The sequence below is a fragment of the Myotis daubentonii genome, chromosome 6, assembly GCF_963259705.1.
Source record: "Myotis daubentonii chromosome 6, mMyoDau2.1, whole genome shotgun sequence".
Lineage (NCBI taxonomy): Eukaryota > Metazoa > Chordata > Mammalia > Chiroptera > Vespertilionidae > Myotis > Myotis daubentonii.
This window is the reverse complement of record NC_081845.1, coordinates 62631956-62652149: the sequence shown is the minus strand read 5'-3', so window position 1 is coordinate 62652149 and position 20194 is coordinate 62631956. Positions and strand designations below refer to the sequence as shown.

The 20194-nt window shown below is 39.0% G+C and overlaps 1 protein-coding gene across 1 annotated transcript in view; it reads left to right on the top strand.

Annotated features, from left to right (window-relative positions):
- Positions 1-20194, top strand: part of MYO6 (myosin VI) — a 141240-nt gene that overhangs the window by 105707 nt on the left and 15339 nt on the right. The window contains 14 exon segments of the mRNA XM_059701144.1: positions 832-870; positions 2256-2349; positions 5825-5899; positions 5902-5955; positions 6051-6103; positions 6105-6128; positions 7860-7989; positions 12318-12408; positions 13189-13339; positions 14854-15062; positions 16264-16342; positions 17474-17634; positions 19714-19740; positions 20148-20177. Coding sequence (XP_059557127.1) covers positions 832-870; positions 2256-2349; positions 5825-5899; positions 5902-5955; positions 6051-6103; positions 6105-6128; positions 7860-7989; positions 12318-12408; positions 13189-13339; positions 14854-15062; positions 16264-16342; positions 17474-17634; positions 19714-19740; positions 20148-20177 — 1217 coding nt within the window.

The following is a 20194-nucleotide window of genomic DNA, read 5'->3' as shown; positions in this document are numbered from 1 at the left end:
TTGACTCATAGAAAGCATTCAGTAAATTATTACTATTATTATTAATATAGCTGTCATTGATCCAGTATGTTAATTTAAGAAATATCATCTTAATTTATCTTTCATGTGCAGTATAATAAACATCTTAGTATAAAATTGATATTAGAATTTTATATAATTGATTTACTTTGCAGAGAAGTAAAGCAAATACACAAATTAAATTAGTACTGAATGAGAGTAAATTTTTGTGTGACAATATTATTAAAAACAGGAAGGCATAGCAACTTATAGTGTTCATTGTCAGTTTGTTTTGGATAAACCTATCTATGCTTTTAAAAAAATAATTGAGATGTGAAATTTTAAAATAGTAAGGAGGGCTTCTACAGGTAGGCAGGATAGTTTCATTTGGAAGTGTTATATAAAACGATCGAAACATATGCCATTAGTGTATATTGTAAACATGCCTTCCTTCTTAATGGAGTGTGACACAAACTACACCAGCTTGCCACATACTTAGTACTGCTCTGCTGCTCTCTAACTGAATGCATGCCCAGCATTTTCATTCACATTTTTGTTGCCTGTACACTTTCCTTGTTCACCCCACCTGCGAGTGCACATGTATGATTTTTGGTATTGTTAATGTTCAGTCTCCTATTATACAAGTTCTGTATAATTAAAATAAGTTGTTGTCCTTGGCATTATATTAGCCATATACTTTGCATGTTGCTGTCAAAGAGCTTGTCTACCAAAAATTGTTAAATCATAATGTGTTATATATCCATGTTATCGCACGTTATTTTATTCCACTGTGGAAGAGCCAATATTACTTGTGACATTTTCTTTCTTTTACAGACACAGTTAAATTTGCTTCTGGATAAACTTCGAAGTACTGTGAGTATACTTAAAGAACAGGGTTTTTTAATGGTCCTCTGAAACTATTATTAAATATTTACTCAAACAAAGTAAATCTGGAATAATTAGAAATATATTTTAAACCAATTCCCCCATTAAAAAGAATGGTTTTTAAAATGGTTTTCATTTTGGTTAAGTTTGTTCTGAATAACAGTTAAATATATATGTGAAGTCAAATTATTTTATAAATATATAGAACTATCTGGATGTTATTAAGATTATCCTGTAGTTTAAGGAAAGTGAAAATAATTAATTATTATGGAGAAGGAAAAATATATTTTTTTATGATTAAAGATAATGTATTGTTTAGATATGTTAAACTATTTTACAATGAAAGACTTTTTTTAACAGCAACACAATTTTTGGCACTCAAATAAAAATGTATTTTTGTAATATTATTAATACATAATACAGAAATTTATTTTAAGCTTTAAGTTATAAAAGTATGCTGTTTTCAGTTCATTGCTGATTATTTTTTATTTAAAAAATTTACTTATTTTTTTAAAATTAAAATTGTTTTAAATTAAATTTATTGGGGTGACATTGGTTAATAAGATCGTATAGGTTTCAAGTGTACATTCTTTGATACATGATCTTTATATTGCATTGTGTGCTCACCACCCAGAGTCAAATCATCTTCCATCACCATATATTTGGCCTCCTTTACCCTTCACTATTCTGCCCCACTTCCCTTCCCTCTGGTGACCACCATACTGTTGTCTGTGTCTATGAGTTTCAGTTTTATATCACATATATTAATGAAATCATACAGCTCTAGCTTTTTCTGACTTATTTTACTTAATGTAATATTCCCAAGGTCCATCCATGGTGTTGCAAATGCCACTTTTCTTTAAAAAAAAAAAAATTATTTAAATTATTTCAGAGAGGCGAAAAGAGAGAGATAGAATCATTGATCGGCTGCTTCTTGCATGCCCCCTACTGGGGATTGAGCTCTTGATTAACCCAGGCATGTGCCCTGACGGAGAATCTAACCATGACCTCCTGATTCATAGGTCGATGCTCAACCACTGAGCCACACTGGCTGGGCAAATGCCAGTGTTTCATCTTTTCTTATGGCTGAGTAGTATTCCATTGTATATATGTACCACATCTTCTTTATCCAAATTTTTATTTATTTTTATTAAAGTATAGTTGGCATATAATATTGTATTTGTTTCAAGAGTAAAACAGTGATTTAACATATATATCTATATATATATCTATATCTATCTATCTATCTTAGTGATTATTTTAAGAGGGGTTCATATATTGATAATAATATGTCCTGAAGTTACTGGTATTCATAGAAATAGAAAATGATAATGTTATATATATTGTCTTAAAAAGTACCTTTATTCTCGCAGGGAGCGAGTTTTATTCGTTGTATAAAACCTAATTTAAAGATGACAAGCCACGACTTTGAAGGTGCTCAGATTTTATCTCAACTTCAGTGTTCAGGTATTTCCATATCTTTATAATTTGTATCAGTGTGTGTCAGGAGTCTAAGCCCAAATACAATTTAATATGTCCAGTGCTTTCAGATATTTCACAATTTTCTTGATTTTTAAGTGTAGTAAGATTTTTATCTTATATTTCCTTTAATTATAAGAAAAGCGTGCTGGCAATTACTTGAGTAATACTGGGGTAAAGCTTATTGTGAAAAAAATTATTTAACAGCATTAAGTAAAATTTAGGAAAACTTCACACATCTATAGCTCTCCCTTAAGTGGGCTCTTTCCTGTGGCCTTCTCAGCCCAGCAGTTCATTTCTCATTCCCCACCTAACTGGGTCAGGAGGTAGGTTTTGGTGTCTGCTTCCCACGCCACCACTTGTAAAAAAAAGAAAACAACACATTGTCCTTGGCTTCTGTGGAATTTTTATGCATTTGGTTTCAACTATCACTCCCCCCCCCCCCACCCCCCCATTCTAACCTTGCCGGATCACAGAAGTCTTAGGCACCAGGCTCACTAGTTTTCCTTTACTGCATGCCCATCCTTCATCCCCACTTGAACTACTTATTCCCAAGGCATCAGCCTCTCCTTTCCTCCCAGTCCAGCTCAGGCTCCTGACACTTGCTTAAACTCTTTTGCCTCTCTGACTCTTTATTTTGCTCCTCTCAGAGGTGGGTTTATTATAAAGCTAAGGTCACTTATGCTTCAGAGTCCCTCATTTAAACAAGCTCCTTCCACAGGCCTGCACTTGACTTTGTATTCTTTTGTAATTTGTAATTATATATGTACCTTTTTCTTAAACTGCCTTCCCCCAGTTGTGAAAACTTCAGGGCCCCCAACCTGGATCTACCCCTGACCCCTCTCATAAAACCATAGCCGTTGATGATTGTAATTCTGTCCTTTCTCCTCATGTGCATAGATAAAGTAGGAAGACAGATTGGCACCATTATCTATATACTAGAGGCCCAGTGCATGAAATTCATGCACTTGCAGGGGAGGGGGGGTGTTCCCTCAGCCCGGCCTGCGCCCTCTTGCAGTCTGGTAGCCCAAGTCCCTTTGATGTGACCCCCGATACAGTGTCTTCTCCAACTCCAGATTTATCTATCTATATATATAGACTATCTATCTATCTATCTATCTATCTATCTATCTATCTATCTATCTATCTATTTATCAAGAGGTAATATGAAAATTAGCCGGGACACCGTAACAGTCACGACTGGCTCAGGAGGAGACTGTGTGCGCCGATGGGCAGGAGGGGACTGCGATGGGCAGGAGGGGACTGCGTGCCACCACCAGCCTCAGCAAGTAAAGACACAACACGTGGGGGGGCCAACCCCCGCCCCAGTGGCTGCGGTGTGATGGCTGCTGGGGCTAGGGGTGGGCCTGGAGTGGAGGACACAACACACTGGGGGCCTGTCCCTGCTGGGAGACAGCATGCCCGCAGTCCCACCTCTGCGCATGAGCTGCAAGGAAATACCTTTCCTGATCGCTCATTGGCTAAGCTCTCGGTACGCCACTCACAGTGTTCTTGGTAACTTGGGTAATAAGAATCCAAGAAGGTGATCTAGGTTTTTTTCACCTCACTCCTGGAGGGAAAAAATGAAGTCCGCTGCTGGAGGGGCTAAGAAATGTCATATCCTGAATATAACTAGCACCATCAAGCCCCTCACCGAACTCCCAGTGGAAGGTCATAGGAATTTCTAGAAGGAAGAGTCCATGGTGTGGTGATTTTTATTTTTCTAAGCATGAGAAGATCTTTTGAGTAAATTAGCTTGAAGTGTTAGGGAAGCAGCCATTGGCTTGGTAATTTGTTAAGCTCCATGAAATTCTTAATGAACTTCTCAAGGCAGTTCATATGTTGTCCACAATTACAGGTCAAGCCAAGGGACTCAGAGGAGGCGGATGTGAACGTTTCAAGGGTACTTGTGTATTTGGTACAAATGGGCAAAAATTGTCACAATATCAGTCAAACCTTACTTTTATTTCTTCAAGCAGAGCCTAGAACTAAATCTAGTCTAGAGATTTCTTTCCATAGGAATGATTGCTTCTCTGTGTTTCGTTGATTAGTATTAAAAATTATAATAGTTATATATGTTCACTGTAACAAAAATAAAATAGTACAGAAAAATATAAATAAAAAGTCTCACTTCTCAGGGGTGACCACTTAACTCTGTGTCTTGGATATGTTTTTTATACTGGTTAGATAAGCCCTATTCTTTTTAATTACTACATCATATATGGTTGCAACATAATTTTTAATATTTAAGTTATTTGATTTTCTCGATTATAAGCAATGACCCAGTGGATATATAGCCATTCTCTGTGCATGTATTTGCCCACATGTGTGGACAAGTTGGAGATAGATTCCTAGAATAGAAAGTACTGAGTCAAAGGGGGTGAATATTTCCAAATTGCCATCCAAAATTGTTGCACTGATTTACTCTCCCAATAAGAATGTGTGTGTGTTTTCTACACCGTCGCCAACCCTGAGTATTATTGGTGTTTTATCTAACCTTTACCTAGCCTTTCCTATTAAAAAAGCTTAAAATTCAGTCTGACTGCTTAGAAAGGCTATCTTTCCCATGAGATGATTTAAAGATAAAAATCTGTTTTTTAAGTATTTTATAGTTTCATTTAGCTAATTTAAATTCTTGGCTAACAGGAATTTATTTTTATATAAGTGAGGTAAGGATCAGATGTTAGTTTTGTTTTCTAAATGCCTACCATTTGTCCTAACACTTTTTATCGAATAATGTTATTTTCTCCATTGAGTTGAATAGTCCCAGAGTCTGAAATTCAGGGGTTGTTTTTGGTGAACGAAGGTTTTTGGCATTATTTATAGTTGGTAAGCTTTTCCCTGACTATTTTATGCTTTTCTTGGTATGAAAAAGTTCAACTTGGACTCAAGGCTCAAATTAACCACCTACTAGAATTTCACTGAAAACAGATAGGCATCCTATATACTTTTTACCCCACTAGACTAGTTTCTCTGAGAAATGAGTGAAAGGGGATTTTTATAGTGAAGCACTGAGCGCTCCTCTCTTGTCCATTTGCTCTAAGCACCGGTGAGAGTTTGGGAATGTGTTTGACCTACTTCTTGGAAACTGTATCAGGAATCTTGTTTTAAAATTAACCTCAGGATTTAGAAAGTGGCCTAATGCAAGCCTTATATACTGTGATTATGACACAGAGGTTTGTAGCAGTAAAAAAGATAGAAACTAGATTTGAGCTTTCTAGGGACCAGGAGTTTGTCTCTAAAAAAGGGGTTATTCACGATGGCTAAGTGAAATTTACTACGATATTTTGAGGTGGTGGGTAAGTTGGGACATAATAAGTATAAATATAATATTTCCTATGTACTATTTCCTGGCTGACAATTCTATAAATTGTACCTTAATTTGTCAAGTTGAACCATTTCCAAGTAATTTTTGACTGCTGTGCAGTGACTGGCAGTAAAATGTATTTGTTTATGAATCTAGGTATGGTGTCTGTCTTGGACTTGATGCAGGGGGGTTTCCCGTCACGAGCTTCCTTTCATGAACTCTACAACATGTATAAAAGTACATGCCAGACAAACTTGCAAGACTAGACCCAAGGACTATTTTGTAAGGTACAAATATCACCTGAATTGAAATTTCTTTGCTATAGGGTGTCTTTGTTATTAATTACTGGTTGTCATTTAACTTTTTAACTTTTCTTTTTCAGGCTCTTTTTAAAGCTTTGGCTTGAATGAAATTGACTACAAGTTTGGGTTAACCAAAAGTGTTTTTTAGACCTGGCAAGGTAAATACATTTTTACTCTAAACTTGAACATGATGAATATGAATAGTTGGGGGGCGGTGTCAATGAATATTTTTAAGTGTTTAGTGATTTGAATTATTCTTGAATTATATGGTCACCCACAGCATGCCATATTATCAGTATGTGAGAAGTTTACAATGTGTAATACTCAGCACAAGTTTATAATTCTTTTCAGCTTTGGAAATATTGAATGAGAGCCTTGTTTGATTGGATTTTTTTGTTTGAATAAGGGTTAGCCAGAAAATACTTTTGTTTTAAACAAGTTGAAAGCTTTTCTAAAACATATTAATTCAGCCTTAATAATTAGAAATTTCACAGTACTTTTGAGTCTTCATTGTGTGGAGAACAAGTTTTATTAGAGAGTGATAGATGTATAAGGTATGGGAAATTGGACTGGAGTTTGTGCTGACTTCTCTCAAATGCTAGAGTGAGTGAGTGTATAAATACTTTTGTATATAACATAATTTTCTCAGCCTCACACACAGTTTTAGTATTTACAGGTTCTCATACTAGGTTACAAGATTGAGTAAAGAATATTTCAGAACTAAATATGTATAATATAGAAATACCTAAATGCTATTCAGAATCAGTTTATCATTTCACCACTTCTAACTTTTTAAATATTAATTGAATTGTATTTTCATAATTTTAAACACACTTGGTAATATGTAATAGTAAACTATACCTATTAGACTCATCAAAATCATTAATAAATATCTCTAGTGCCTTGAAGACTAAACTAATCATAATAAATCTGATTTTACATTTTTGGGCATGAGATAAAATGTATGTAATGCATTAGCAATATATATACTTTACTGTGACTATTTTTACTACAGAGAACCCATATTATTTCCTATAAAAATTAAGAAAAAAAATGAATATATAGATATTCATTGTTGGTTTAGCTATAATCCTATATATTTCTCATAAACTCAACATTTACCTTATTTCAGGACTATAGTAATATTTTAGAATTAATAACCTGATAGAGAAAGCACTTGGTCTTGTTTGCTTCCAGAAAAATTAATCAGTCAGAAAGAAATGTTAAAAGCACAAGGCATATGTTCACCGATCTTTAGTCTCATTATGTTACCTTTAATTTTGATTATGAGAAGCCATTATCTTGATAGGTGTGACACCTCAATGCATTATAGTGGGATACAGCAATTTTCAACCATTGTGCTGCAAGCATTTTTAAAACATGCAATACCTGAATATTAAGTCAGGGGCAATGACCTCTTTTTCCTTACATTATCAAATTAAAAAATGACAGCAGCCAACACAACAATAGCCATCCAGTGTGAATGAATCAAAATGATACCTATTTTTTGTCAGATCGGTAAAAGATACTGAGAATGTGGATGAGCCAATTTAGAGACATATCAGCCTTTCTTTTTAAATTCTTTTTTCAGTAAAAGCTTTTTGCTAACCATCTATAATTGTCATTTAAGATTTTTTTAGGCTTTTAGTATTGAATCTGCTAACTATCAGTGAGTATTCCACCTTTCCCCTCAAAGATCTGAAGGAAAGAGGAAGAAAGAGAAAGGCAGCTATAAGATGCAGTATATTGGGTTGGCTGTAGACCCCACTGAGGCTTGGGACCATTTCCAGAAAGTTAGATTTTGGATTTCAGTTCTAGTTACTTTGTATCTCTGTGTGTTTAAGCCTGTTTATCTTTTAATACTGATAATAAATGATTCTGTTTCCTAGTTTGCAGAATTTGATCAGATTATGAAGTCTGACCCTGACCATTTAGCAGAGTTGGTTAAAAGAGTCAACCACTGGCTTATCTGCAGTCGCTGGAAGAAGGTTCAGTGGTGCTCACTCTCGGTCATCAAATGTAGGTGTTTCCTTTCGCACCAGGATCTGTAACTAGTTTGGAAACGAGCGGGGTGCGGGAACGAGCGGGGTGCGGGAACGAGCGGGGTGCGGGAACGAGCGGGGTGCGGGAACGAGCGGGGTGCGGGAACGAGCGAGCGGGGTGCGGGAACGAGCGAGCGGGGTGCGGGAACGAGCGAGCGGGGTGCGGGGACGAGCGAGCGGGGTGCGGGGACGAGCGAGCGGGGTGCGGGGACGAGCGGGGTGCGGGACGAGCGGGGTGCGGGACGAGCGGGGTGCGGGAACGAGCGGGGTGCGGGAACGAGCGGGGTGCGGGACGAGCGGGGTGCGGGAACGAGCGGGGTGCGGGAACGAGCGGGGTGTGGGAACGAGCGGGGTGTGGGAATGAATGGTGTGTGGGAACGAACGGGGTGTGGGATTTATAAAGTTGTCTCAGTGTGAGTGCTGGGCAGCAGGGATGGCATTGCTTATTCACCTCGTTTTCCTGGTTCCTCGAGTAGTAGCTCATGTTCAGGATGTGATAAGTGAGTGTTTGTGGACTTTCTTTTTTTGAGTGTGTGTGATACTTCTTAATTTGAATTTTTGATAGGAGAATTAATATCATCATGTCCTAAACAAAGCAGAAGTCACTGTCTTGATTCTTTTCTCTCCCCCCCTGCCCCTCCTCACCTTGCCCACACCATCCCCTAATCTCTCAGACTTAAGCCAGAACTCTTCCCACCTGTGTAGCATCATCAGTACAACATGTCAAAAATTTCAGGATTTTCACGGTTTCTCCTTTCTCGTTCCTGAAATCTTGTCAGTCAACAGACCCTGCTGATTCCTCCTCCAAATGCTGTACCGTCTTCCCTCTCTATTACCAGTGCCTTAGTGGAGCTCCTCCTCCACTTGCATAGTAGCTTCAGTGGCTGCCCGGTTGGTTTTCCTGGGTTCCCGGAGTTCTCTCTCTAAACTAAAAGCCTTGTCTGGAGGCTCCCTTTAATGTAGAGCTAAGTCTAAAGTCTTTCAAGATCACAAAGTGGGGCTTCAGGCCTCCTACTGCCTCTGCGCTCTCAGACCCTGTTTTCAGACGCTCTGCACTGAGCTGCTTTCTCTTGTGTTTCCGGCCAGGTTGTTTGGACAACTTATCTCTGACCCCAAGCAAGGGTGAGGGGCAGATTTTTTTTTGGGTTCCTGAGGGTCTATGGAAAGCTTTAATTGTAGGGAGCTATTGTGAGTAATTTGATTAAATGTATAATTTTCTCTCTCTCCAAACTCACCAGAGTACCTGGAACAGTGCTAGACACATGAAAAAGATTCAGTGTAAATTGTTCTTTATTAATAGAAAAATAAAACTCCTTTGACCTAATGAAAAGGAACTGTGCAAAGGTTACTATTGAGGTCTTTTGTTAGACAATTATGAATGTAGGTAAAAGGATTGCTATAATAAAAAAGGTGACAGAAACTCTTTCCCCCTCATTTTCCAAGTAAAATATAAACAAAGTTGTCATGATAGTTCATTGCTTTCAGCTTAATACATTGCATGTTGATGGACAACACATTATATTAAAATTGGCTATACTGTACCATTTGTTCATGGACTGTATTGTGCAGTGGTGAAGTCAGCAATTAGTCAGGATCTTTGCAGGGTGATAGAGAAACTGAACAATGTTTCAAGGTCAGAGCAGCCTAGGACATTCTGGGTAACTCAAGTTAAACCCTATCTAATAAAGAAAAATATGCAAATTGACCATCACACTGTCACAAAGATGGCAGTGCCCAGTCCCCTCAACCCCACTGGAGTCCCACAGTCCTTTCAACCCAGCCAGGCAGGGGGTGGGGGGGGAGCGGGCAGCAGGTGCATGGTGCGGCCGGACCCGCCCTCAGCCCCCCAGCCTCCCAGGACAGGCCCGAGGCACAGGCAAGCCTTGGATGGTGGCTGCCCCGTCACCAGGGTGGGCCTGAGGTGCATGCAAGCCTCGGATGGCGGCTCTCCAGCCTTCCAGAGCCGCCTGAGGCTCAGGTAACCAGGGCCAGCCGAGGCTTGCACTGCCAGCAGTGGCAACAGCAGAGGTATGATGGGGGCGTTGCCTTCCCTTGATCACCGGGTTGCCTCCCGCCCCTGAGGGCTCCCAGACTGTGAGCAGGCCGGGCTGGAACCCCCCCCCCCCTCCAGTGCATGAATTTTCATGCACCAGGCCTCTAGTATTAAATAAGTACCTTTACTGTAGGATTGTCAGAAACTTCACTCAGTATGTTCATTGTGAATCTCCAAAAATAGCATTTAGTTTTTCCTAAATTCATATGACAGATGAATCCTTTTTTTCAAGACATACCTATTAATGTTTCATAGACCAACATTACCTAGGACAGTTTGGGAAGCAGTGGTGTAGCATAACAAGGAAATAATACATTTAAAATGTAAATCTAATAGTATACATGGTGTGCTTTTATTTTAAGACTAGAGGCCCGGTGCACAAAAATTTGTGCACTGGCGGGGGGGGAGGGGGGTCCCTCAGTCCAGCTTGCCCCCTATCACATACTGGGAGCCCTAGGGGATGTCCTATTACCTGCTCCCTGCTCCCCTTGGGGAGTGGGCCTAAGCCACAGTCTGGCCTCCCTTTGTGGGAGTCAACCAGGCTGATCAGGGGAAGGTCCCAGCCCCATCACCGCACTGTTGCAGCCACTGCCAGTCATGGTAGCCACCAAGATGTTTTCATCAACATGGACTCCAGTCCCTTTACCATGAAAAAATCCATCCATCCATCCTTCCATCTTCCTTCCTTCCTTCCTTCCATCTTCCTTCCTTCCTTCCTTCCTTCCTTCCTTCCTTCCTTCCTTCCTTCCTTCCTTCCTTCCTTCCTCCCTCCCTCCCTCCCTCCCTCCCTCCCTCCCTCCCTCCCTCCCTCCCTCCCTCCCTCCCTCTCACCTGAGGATATGTTTCCATTGATTTTTAGAGAATGTGGAAGGGAAATGGAAAGACAGAGAGAAACATCAAAGTGAGAGGAACACTTTGATTGGTTGCCTCCTGCATGAGCCCTGACCTGGGCCCGGGCCAGGGAGGAACCTGCAACCTAGGTACATGCCCTTGGTCAGAATTGAACCCAGAATCTGTGTTGGGCAGGCCGAGGTATTACCCACTGAGCCAAACCAGCTAGGGCAGGATATGACATTTCTTAACCCTCCAGCAGCAGACCTTCCTTTTTTTCTCCAGGAGTGTAGTAAAAAAACCCTAGATCACCTATTTGGACTCTCATTACCCAAGTTACTAAGAATATTACCAGTGACACACAGGGAGCTTAGCCAATCAGCAGTCAGAAAAGGTGTTTCCTCTGTAGTTCACACCAATTGCCAGTATTGGCCCCTGCCGGGCCTAACGCCTCTAACGTCATTAGCCCAGGGCAGGGGCACCCCCAGCTCCCCACCGCTGCCGCCATCAACCATTGCTGGCTGGCTCCTCCTTGGCCCAAGCTTAAAGCCTCAGGCTGAGGTGTTAGTCCTGGGCCGCCATCAATGATCGCTGGCTCAATGATCGCTGGCTGGCTCCTCCCCGGCCCAAACCTAAAGCCTCAGGCCGAGGTTTTAGGCCTGGGCCGGGGCACCCCCAGCTCCCCACAGCGCTGCCACCGCCATCAAGGATCGCTGGCTGGCTCCGCCCTGATTTCCCGCAGCTGCAGCCATCAATGATCCCTGGCTGGCTCCTCCCCGGCCCAAGCCTAAAGCCTCTGGTTGAGGTGTTAGGCCTGGGCCTGGGCCGGCGCCCCCCGCCCCCCCAGCTCCCTGCCGCTGATCCCTGGCGGCTCCACCCCGGCCTAAAGCCTCAGGCCGAGGCTTTAGACCTGGACCGGGGCACCCCCAGCTCCCCGCCACCATCACTGACTGGCTCCGCCCCGGTTCCCTGCCAAAGCCGCCATGAGGATCGCTTGCTGGCTCCGTCCGGGTGCAAGCCTAAAGCCTCTGGCTGAGGTGTTAGGCCTGGGCCGGACCCCCTCCCCCCATGCTCCCCGCCATCAAGATCGCTGGCTGGCTCCTCCCTGGCCCAGGCCTAATGCCTCAGGCTGAGGCTTGGCGCTGACATATGCAAATTAGCCGCCATCTTGGCTGTTGACTAATTTGCATATCTCGCTGATTAGCCAATGAAAAGGGTAGCGGTCGTACGCCAATTACCATGTTTCTGTTTTATTAGATAGGAAGTATACAGAATTAAATGTTAAACTTCCTGATTTTGATGTCTGACATATGAGAGTTCATGTTTCTTGAGAACTGCTTTGTGAAAGAGTGGTTTTTAAAACTGTTATAGGTCTGAATTAAACGGAATAATTTTCTATCATATTTTTCTCTTGCACATAGTGAAAAACAAAATAAAATATCGGGCTGAAGCCTGCATTAAAATGCAAAAAACTATTCGAATGTGGCTTTGCAAAAGGAGACACAAACCTCGGTAAGATGAATGGTGCCTAAAGAATCCCTCAAAACCTAATTACTCAAATATGAAATGAAGTCATAATGAAGAGCAGTTGGGATACTCAGAGTTTTCTCTTTTCTCATGTTCTTTGTAAAAAGATGTATTGCTCTGTTATTTGTATGATTTATTTGAAATTAGTTATTTAATTACTTCATTGCTAGCCTCATGCTACAAAAGGATTTGAAGGAGCTTACAGAAATTTAGACACAAAATAAATGGAATGAAAGAAGCTTTCTGATTATTTTAGTGACTCTAGTTTCTTGACAAATGTCACATTGGTATTGTTTTTAAAAACCTTATTAATATTAAAAAAACCTTATTAATGTTTTGACCATAACTTCTGGATTATCTGTAGCAATTGTCCTGCTATCAATTTAGTCTTTATTTTTTATTTGCTCCTTTTATTATTAATTGATACTCTTTAAACTTGGAGGTCTGAGTACCTGTTGATCTTTAATGTTTTTTAAAGAGACTAGGTGACTCTTTCAAAGCCTTCTATAATTTGAAGTCTCAAAACTTTCATTGTAAATATAGAAGGCTTCAATCCTGTGGACAGGCATCAATGTCATTCACACCCATATTTGATTATTATTATTTTTTACCTTCAACAAGTTATCTTAAAAAAAACAGTATACTGAATAATATGAAAACAGGAATAAAATATCCTGCTTAATATGTTTTGCATTTTATTAAAATGAAAAATCAATGTATAGCATTACATAGTGAAATTACACTGACGAAGCATTATCTTCACAGCATCGACGGCCTGGTTAAGGTCGGCACACTGAAAAAACGGCTTGATAAGTTCAATGAAGTAGTAAGTGCACTGAAAGATGGGAAACCGGAGGTGAATAAACAGGTCAAGGATCTTGAAATTTCGATTGATGCGTTAATGGCCAAAATTAAGGTATGTAATTTTAATCTAAATGGCTTTGACTTTTCAAAATAATTTAATATCTTTTGTTATTGGTGTTAAAATTATATAGGAAATTGCCTTATTGTGTTACAGATGTTGAGTCCCAGTGATGACAAGTGATGCTCATTATAATGCTCCCCTAATGGTTTGAAAATTTTCATAGCAGAACTTTAAAGTGAGCAAAGTTAAGCACTTTCATCTGTTGCTAGGAAAGATTTTTCCCCCCAAAATAGTAACTAAAATACTCTTTGTAAAATGCTAAAATGCTATGGTATTTACTTTAAATAGTAACTAACTACTCTTTTGGTAAGCTTTTGCATAATCATTACTGAGAGAGGATTAATGCAAATTATTTTGTTTCATGTTTTTTTACTTTCAGAAACTAATTTTTAAATGATAAAAGTAATGTAATATTAACAATTTGGAGAAAATCACCAAAAAAAAAAAAAAACCTTACCAAAGTAACACTATTTTACTGTTGTATATTTCCCTTCCTGTCTTATTTCATATGCACATATTTTTGCATAGCTTTTATCCTAATGTACATTTAGTTTTCTGTCCCGATAATTATGCCATATGCCTCGTTCCTATAATTATATTATCTTCATATAGGCTGTATCATAAATTACTTAACTGTTATGAAAATAGCAATTTCTCTCCAAATTTGTCAGAATAAATGGGGCTTTTTTTTTTGGTATTGATTTCCATTTATTTGATTATCAGTGGGATTGATATGCTTGTAATTACATTCCATCTGTCTCTTCATATATTTTTCTGTTATTTTTTAGGGTCTTAATGTTTTTCACATCTAGTTAAATGAGTCAATGCAACTATGTGGATATAATACCTTAAAGCAAGCCTTTTATTCTATTTCCTGCAGATACTTTATGTAGACAGTGGGCAATCTTAGAGACAGAATGGAGAAAGTGGAGCAAAAGCAGAATGAAAATGCTTTGGATAAGCTTAGCTGATTTTACAAATCTGTTAAGAGCCATCCCTGTTTATATGGTATTAATCAATTAAAATCAATCAAGCCACATTTTCTGAAGGCTCTCTTAGGAAAGTCATCCAACAATTTGGGATGTATTTAATAATTTCTTAAATATTCCTTAGGTACTATTTGAACATTATTATTAAAGAGTAGTAAACTCTGACAAAATTAATAATTTCTTAAAAATAATTGTTACCTACAGTATGTTACTTTGTCCACAGTACCTCTTTAGATATTTGATTACTTGATTAGTAGGAAATAGATATCGAGATTTGTGTGCAAAGGTAACTTTTAAGTGTACAAATAGTATAATAAAGATAATGGCCCTATTGCTTACCAACTTTTCTAGTCTTTGCTGTATATGTACATATTTATTTTATTATAAGGGCACATAACATTGAAGTTACCATCTTAACGATTTTAAAATGTACAATTCAGTAGTGTTCAGTATATTCACATTGTTGTGCAGCAGAAGAGATAACTTTTTAAGTACATGTTTATTATTGTTTTAAAGTCTACTATGATGACAAGGGAGCAGATACAGAAAGAATACGATGCACTAGTTAAAAGCTCAGAGGAGCTCCTCAGTGCTTTACAGAAAAAGAAACAGCAGGAAGAGGAAGCTGAAAGGCTGAGGCGTATTCAAGAAGAAATGGAAAAAGAAAGAAAAAGACGTGAAGAAGATGAACAACGTCGAAGAAAGGAAGAGGAGGAAAGGCGGATGTAAGGCATTCATATTGTCATTTTGAATTAGAAGCTAACAGAACAGTGAATTCTTGGTGGTGTTGGTTGATATCTCTTTTTATTTTTAAAAATAGTTCTTTATTTGAAAACTAGAGGTCCAGTGCACGAAATTCATGCACGGGTAGGGTTCCTAGGCCTGGCCTGCGATCAGGGCCAATCAGGTTCCCCGCCTCCCCGCCTCCTCCTTCCCTCACCGCCCACCTGTATGCCGCCATCTCATGCCCCTCCCCCACACCTCCCCACCTCCTCCTTCCCTCTTTCCCTCAGCACCCCGCCGCTGCCGCAGGTCGCCCGTCATGTTCTGTGCTGTCCCCTGGTGGTCAGCTCATGTCATAGCGAGCGATCGAACTCCCAGTTTCCCAGTCAAACTCCCAAGGGGACACTTTGCATATTAGCCTTTTATATATAGAGATACTATAGTCATATGCTGCTTACTGATGGAGAGATGTCTGAGAAATGTGTCATTAGGTGATTTTATCCTTGTGTGAGAATCATAGAGTGAACTTACACAGACCTAGATGGTATATAGCCTACTACACACGTAGGCTGTATGAGTGGCATAACACCATTGTATATTCAGTTCATTGTTGACCAAAATGTTGTTATGCTGCTCCTGACTGTAATTTTAGAGTAAGTCTGAAAATGGGGAAAAATCTATTTTATAATAATAACATAACATAAAATGATTTTAACAATAATATGAATTTTGGTTAGATTCTTATACCGAGGATCTCTTAACTTCCTGTTAAAGCAGTGACTTGTGTATTATTTAATAAGCTAGAAAAAAGGCTCTTCTACTTTTCTGCAGTTTTAAAACTGGTAATGTTTTGAAAGATTTTCATAATTGGGTAGACAGAGGAACATGCGTTATTTAATTGGAGAAGGAGTAGAGGGAAGCACATGTAATCAGGACCTTGGAACTAGGCTTTGTAACCAAGTTACTCTAGAGATGTTAAAGGTTATGCAATATAATGTGTTAGTTTTGTTTCAGAAGATTAATTGTCAGTAGAACTAGATTTAAAAAATGATAATGTATATGGCCAGGCGGTTAATGTGAGCCCCCATTCTGTAACCTTTGTGAATAGTTTAAATTGCCTTCTGAAGGATTCCTGATTTTTTTTATAACGTTTTTGAAGAGTTTTCTTTTCTTTCTTTCTTTTTTTTTTTTGTTGTTGTTAAGGAAACTTGAGATGGAAGCAAAGAGAAAACAAGAAGAAGAAGAGAGGAAGAAAAGGGAAGATGATGAAAAACGTATTCAGGTATGTACTGATTAGACAGTTGAACTTAATTTCTATCAAAATAGAATCTACAAAATTATAAAACAAAAGAAGTGAAAGCAAGATCTTGATTTGTTAGATAGGCTGTCATTGGTTTATCTCAGAGATGAAAAGCAGTTTCTGAAATGGTTATGGGCAGGGACTTTGGAGTCAGGAACGTGAGTTAAGATCCAGCCTCTGTCACTGACAGAAATGAGGACATCGTACAAGTCACCATGAGTGACTGGGCCACAGTTTCTCTCTGTGGAATGTGGGTAAATAATAGTTGTGAGCATCAGATGAGTTAACACATGTTAAAGCATTTCAAACAGTGTTCAGTTCAATAAATATTAGTTTGTTATTATTATTATTATTATTATATGTAGGGGAATGCCAGATGAACATTTATTTAAAATATAACGTCAGGCCCTAACTGGTTTGGCTCAGTGGATAGAGCATTGGCCTGCAGACTCAAGGGTCCCGGGTTCGATTCCAGTCAGGGGCATGTACCTTGGTTGCGGGCACATCCCCAGTAGGGGGCGTGCAGGAGGCAGCTGATGTTTCTTTCTCATCGATGTTTCTCACTCTCTATCCCTCTCCCTTCCTCTCTGTAAAAAATTAATAAAATATATTTTTAAAATATGTCAGAATGTACTTTCATCCAGTTAAACAAATTATAAAATAGTATTTTATAACATTGTAGATACTAATAGTAATAGATTAGAATAAGATTCTTTCCTCATCCCCATTTTTTAAAAAGTCCATGTCTGAGAGTAATTGATCACGTATTTGAGTTTCTTGGCTTTATTAACTTATCCTGAGCACAACCAACACTTTAAATTCCTGACATCCGCTTGCCTGCTGTTCGTGTTAATGTGATACCTGGGATACTCCTGTGATATTTGGGACACTCGTCGTTATGGAATGGTGAAACTATGGTTTCTCTGCCTTCTCTTAGATTTGGAAAGAACAAGTATAAATTATAACATAGAGAGAATAGAGACCGAAGAGCTTTCTGGTTAGACGATACATCCCTTACTAAGGAACTTGTCTGGAACAACTTTAAGTAGGAATGGGGATGACCAAGAGGCCATGGGGGGACACTTTGGTGAGCCTGCTTTCTGTCCTTGGCAGGCTGAAGTGGAGGAGCAGCTGGCCCGACAGCGGGAGGAGGAGTCCCAGCAGCAAGCGGTGCTGGAGCAGGAGCGTAGGGACCGTGAGCTGGCCCTGAGGATCGCCCAGAGCGAAGCAGAGCTCATCAGTGAGGAGGCCCAGGCGGACCTGGCGCTCCGCAGGTACTGGGCTGCTGGGTGGGGTGTGGCGCTCTCTCTGCGGTCTCCCTCTGTGCCTCTCACTTCAGCCTGAAGGGAATAGGAGAATCATATTCCTTAGTCCTGGTATATTTTAAGTAAAATCATTTAAAACTTATTTGTATCCATTCTTATACCCAAAGGAATGAAACAAATTGATTTTATCAAATTGTTAAACTATTGAAAAACAAAACTGATACTTCAGTTCATGAGTACTTTAAGAAAACATATCAATGTTTACTCTGATAGTGCCAAAGAGTATTGTATCTTTATACATCTGGTTTAAGGTAGACATCTAATTTCTAAATACCTGCCACTAAAGTCTATAATAGAAATCAGTCACTTTATTATAATCCAGTCTAATATATTTGAGGTTGGTATTTATTATTTTCCTAATGCAAATTATATATATCCTAACATTTGAAATGAGGGGAAATTTTGCACACACATACACACTCTATGTTTCAGAATAAATAGATTTCCTTTCCAAGAAGGAAGGTTTATCACATTGAAATATTTTGGCTCCTCAGGTTTCTGAATTATCTCTAAATACTATATGTTATTGGAGTGTGGAGGAATTTGGAAGTCCTTATTAAAAATTTCAGGAAGGTTTTAGTATAATAGATTCATTTTAAATTTAGAATATGGTAATATTAGTTTTTTTGAATATTTGTAAAAACAGAGCAAAACTAGTTTGTGGAGTTCCTTTATATATGTATATATATATAGGTATATATGTTCTATATGTATGGTGAGGCACATTCATATATGTAACTATGCTTTTCAGAATGTTAGAGCACTGTTTATGACAAAATATAATAAAAATAAAAATAGATGTTGCTATTTCCTTGTGAAAGGAAAAACTTGTTTTATATTATAGAGCAGTGCTTAGATTTTATTTAGCTGAAAACAAGATAGGGAAGGAAAAGGGTATGTTAACTTACCTTCACACTTTTTCTTGTAAGTGATTATATTGGGGAGTTCTGGGGCCTGAATTGTGTGTGGAAGTATATTATATTTAAATAAACTGAATAGGCCTATCAAGCACAGGTATTATAATAATTTCTTAAGTTGTTGGGTGTGAGTCCAATAGTTGGGCTCTTGGTTAACATTTTGCCATAATTAAAACATTCCCACCCATCTATGGCTTTTGTGCATGCAGACTTAGCTTAGCTGCTGTTCCATTCCTCCCCGCTGTGTTATGTTGCAATGGCCGGGAGTCTTTGGTATAACTGACCAGTGGGTTGGCCAGGCTCCTAGACAAGCTGCCATCCCTAACGTGTGAGGACAGCCTGAAATGGGCAGAGCTGGCTTTAGTATGACTGAAAGTCATTTCTAAGGGGCTCATTAATGTAGTCATTATCGGTATTCATGGCTAAGCTTTATGTGTGAGCCTTTGAAATATTCAGCTATATCCAGTACCACTCCTTATACTATGTGTAAGATACTGGCTCATATGTGCACTGCTTCCCATCTTCAGATAGATGCACTTCTTCCAGAGTGAGTGGTCTCAGGGAGAGAGCGGACCATTTAGGACCTTTGACAAAAATGACAAGTCACCTGAGATTTAGGTGAAGCAGAATTTACTAGGTAATGGGACCACAACTAAGTGATTAGGAGATATTCAAGCAGTTGTAACTTGAAGGGAGGAAGAATTTGTTTTAGTTCTCCTGTGGGACAGGCCTGGAGATGCTGTCCTCCCATCTCGAATGCCCATTGAAGTCCTGCCTGTAAGCCTCTCTCCCAGGAAAGTTTCTCTGACCCCTGGTCCTGTGAGTGCCTTCTCCTCTGAATCTCCTGGTTAGTGTATACTGTGCATTGGGAGCATTAGCAATGTGTTATGGATGATGTTCTGTACTGATGTCCCATGTTTGATAATTTTATCTTACTCCAGGGCTTACATTAATGTTTTTGAATGTTTTGTTAGTACTGAATTCTTTCTAACAATTTATGAGTAAGAACTCTCTAGCCCTGTTCTTAATGTGTTCTTGGGTTCTGTGATGTATTAAAAAATATATGTTGATGGATTCTGCTGCAATAAACAATTTCAAGTTACTTTTCCAGCTCGGTTACCCATCCAGTAACTTCTAAGTAAGAATTATTTTTCACATGTGTAATATGTTTTAAAATATGGTCTCAATCAATTACACACGTGATCCTGGATGCAGAGTTATGATTTCACATAACAGGCATACCTTGAAGACATTGCGGGGTCAGTTCCAAAGAACTGCAATAAAGTGAGTCATAAACTTTGTGCTGGTGGAGGGTCTTGTCTTCAATTTGTGAAAAACACAACATTTGTGAAGCTCAGGGAAGCAAATCACAATAAAACAAGGCATGCCTGTATCTGAAATTATGAGTAATCTCACCCGTAGATTAAATACAGATTATGCACTTTTTTAAATCAATAAAGTCACCAAAACATAAGTTGGGCACAGTCCAGATTTTCACAATTCAGAGTTGGTTATGATATTAACAAAAATTTATTCTTTTCACAGAATTAATGGAGCAAGACCCAAAATGACACCGTACGTCATTTCGCTTT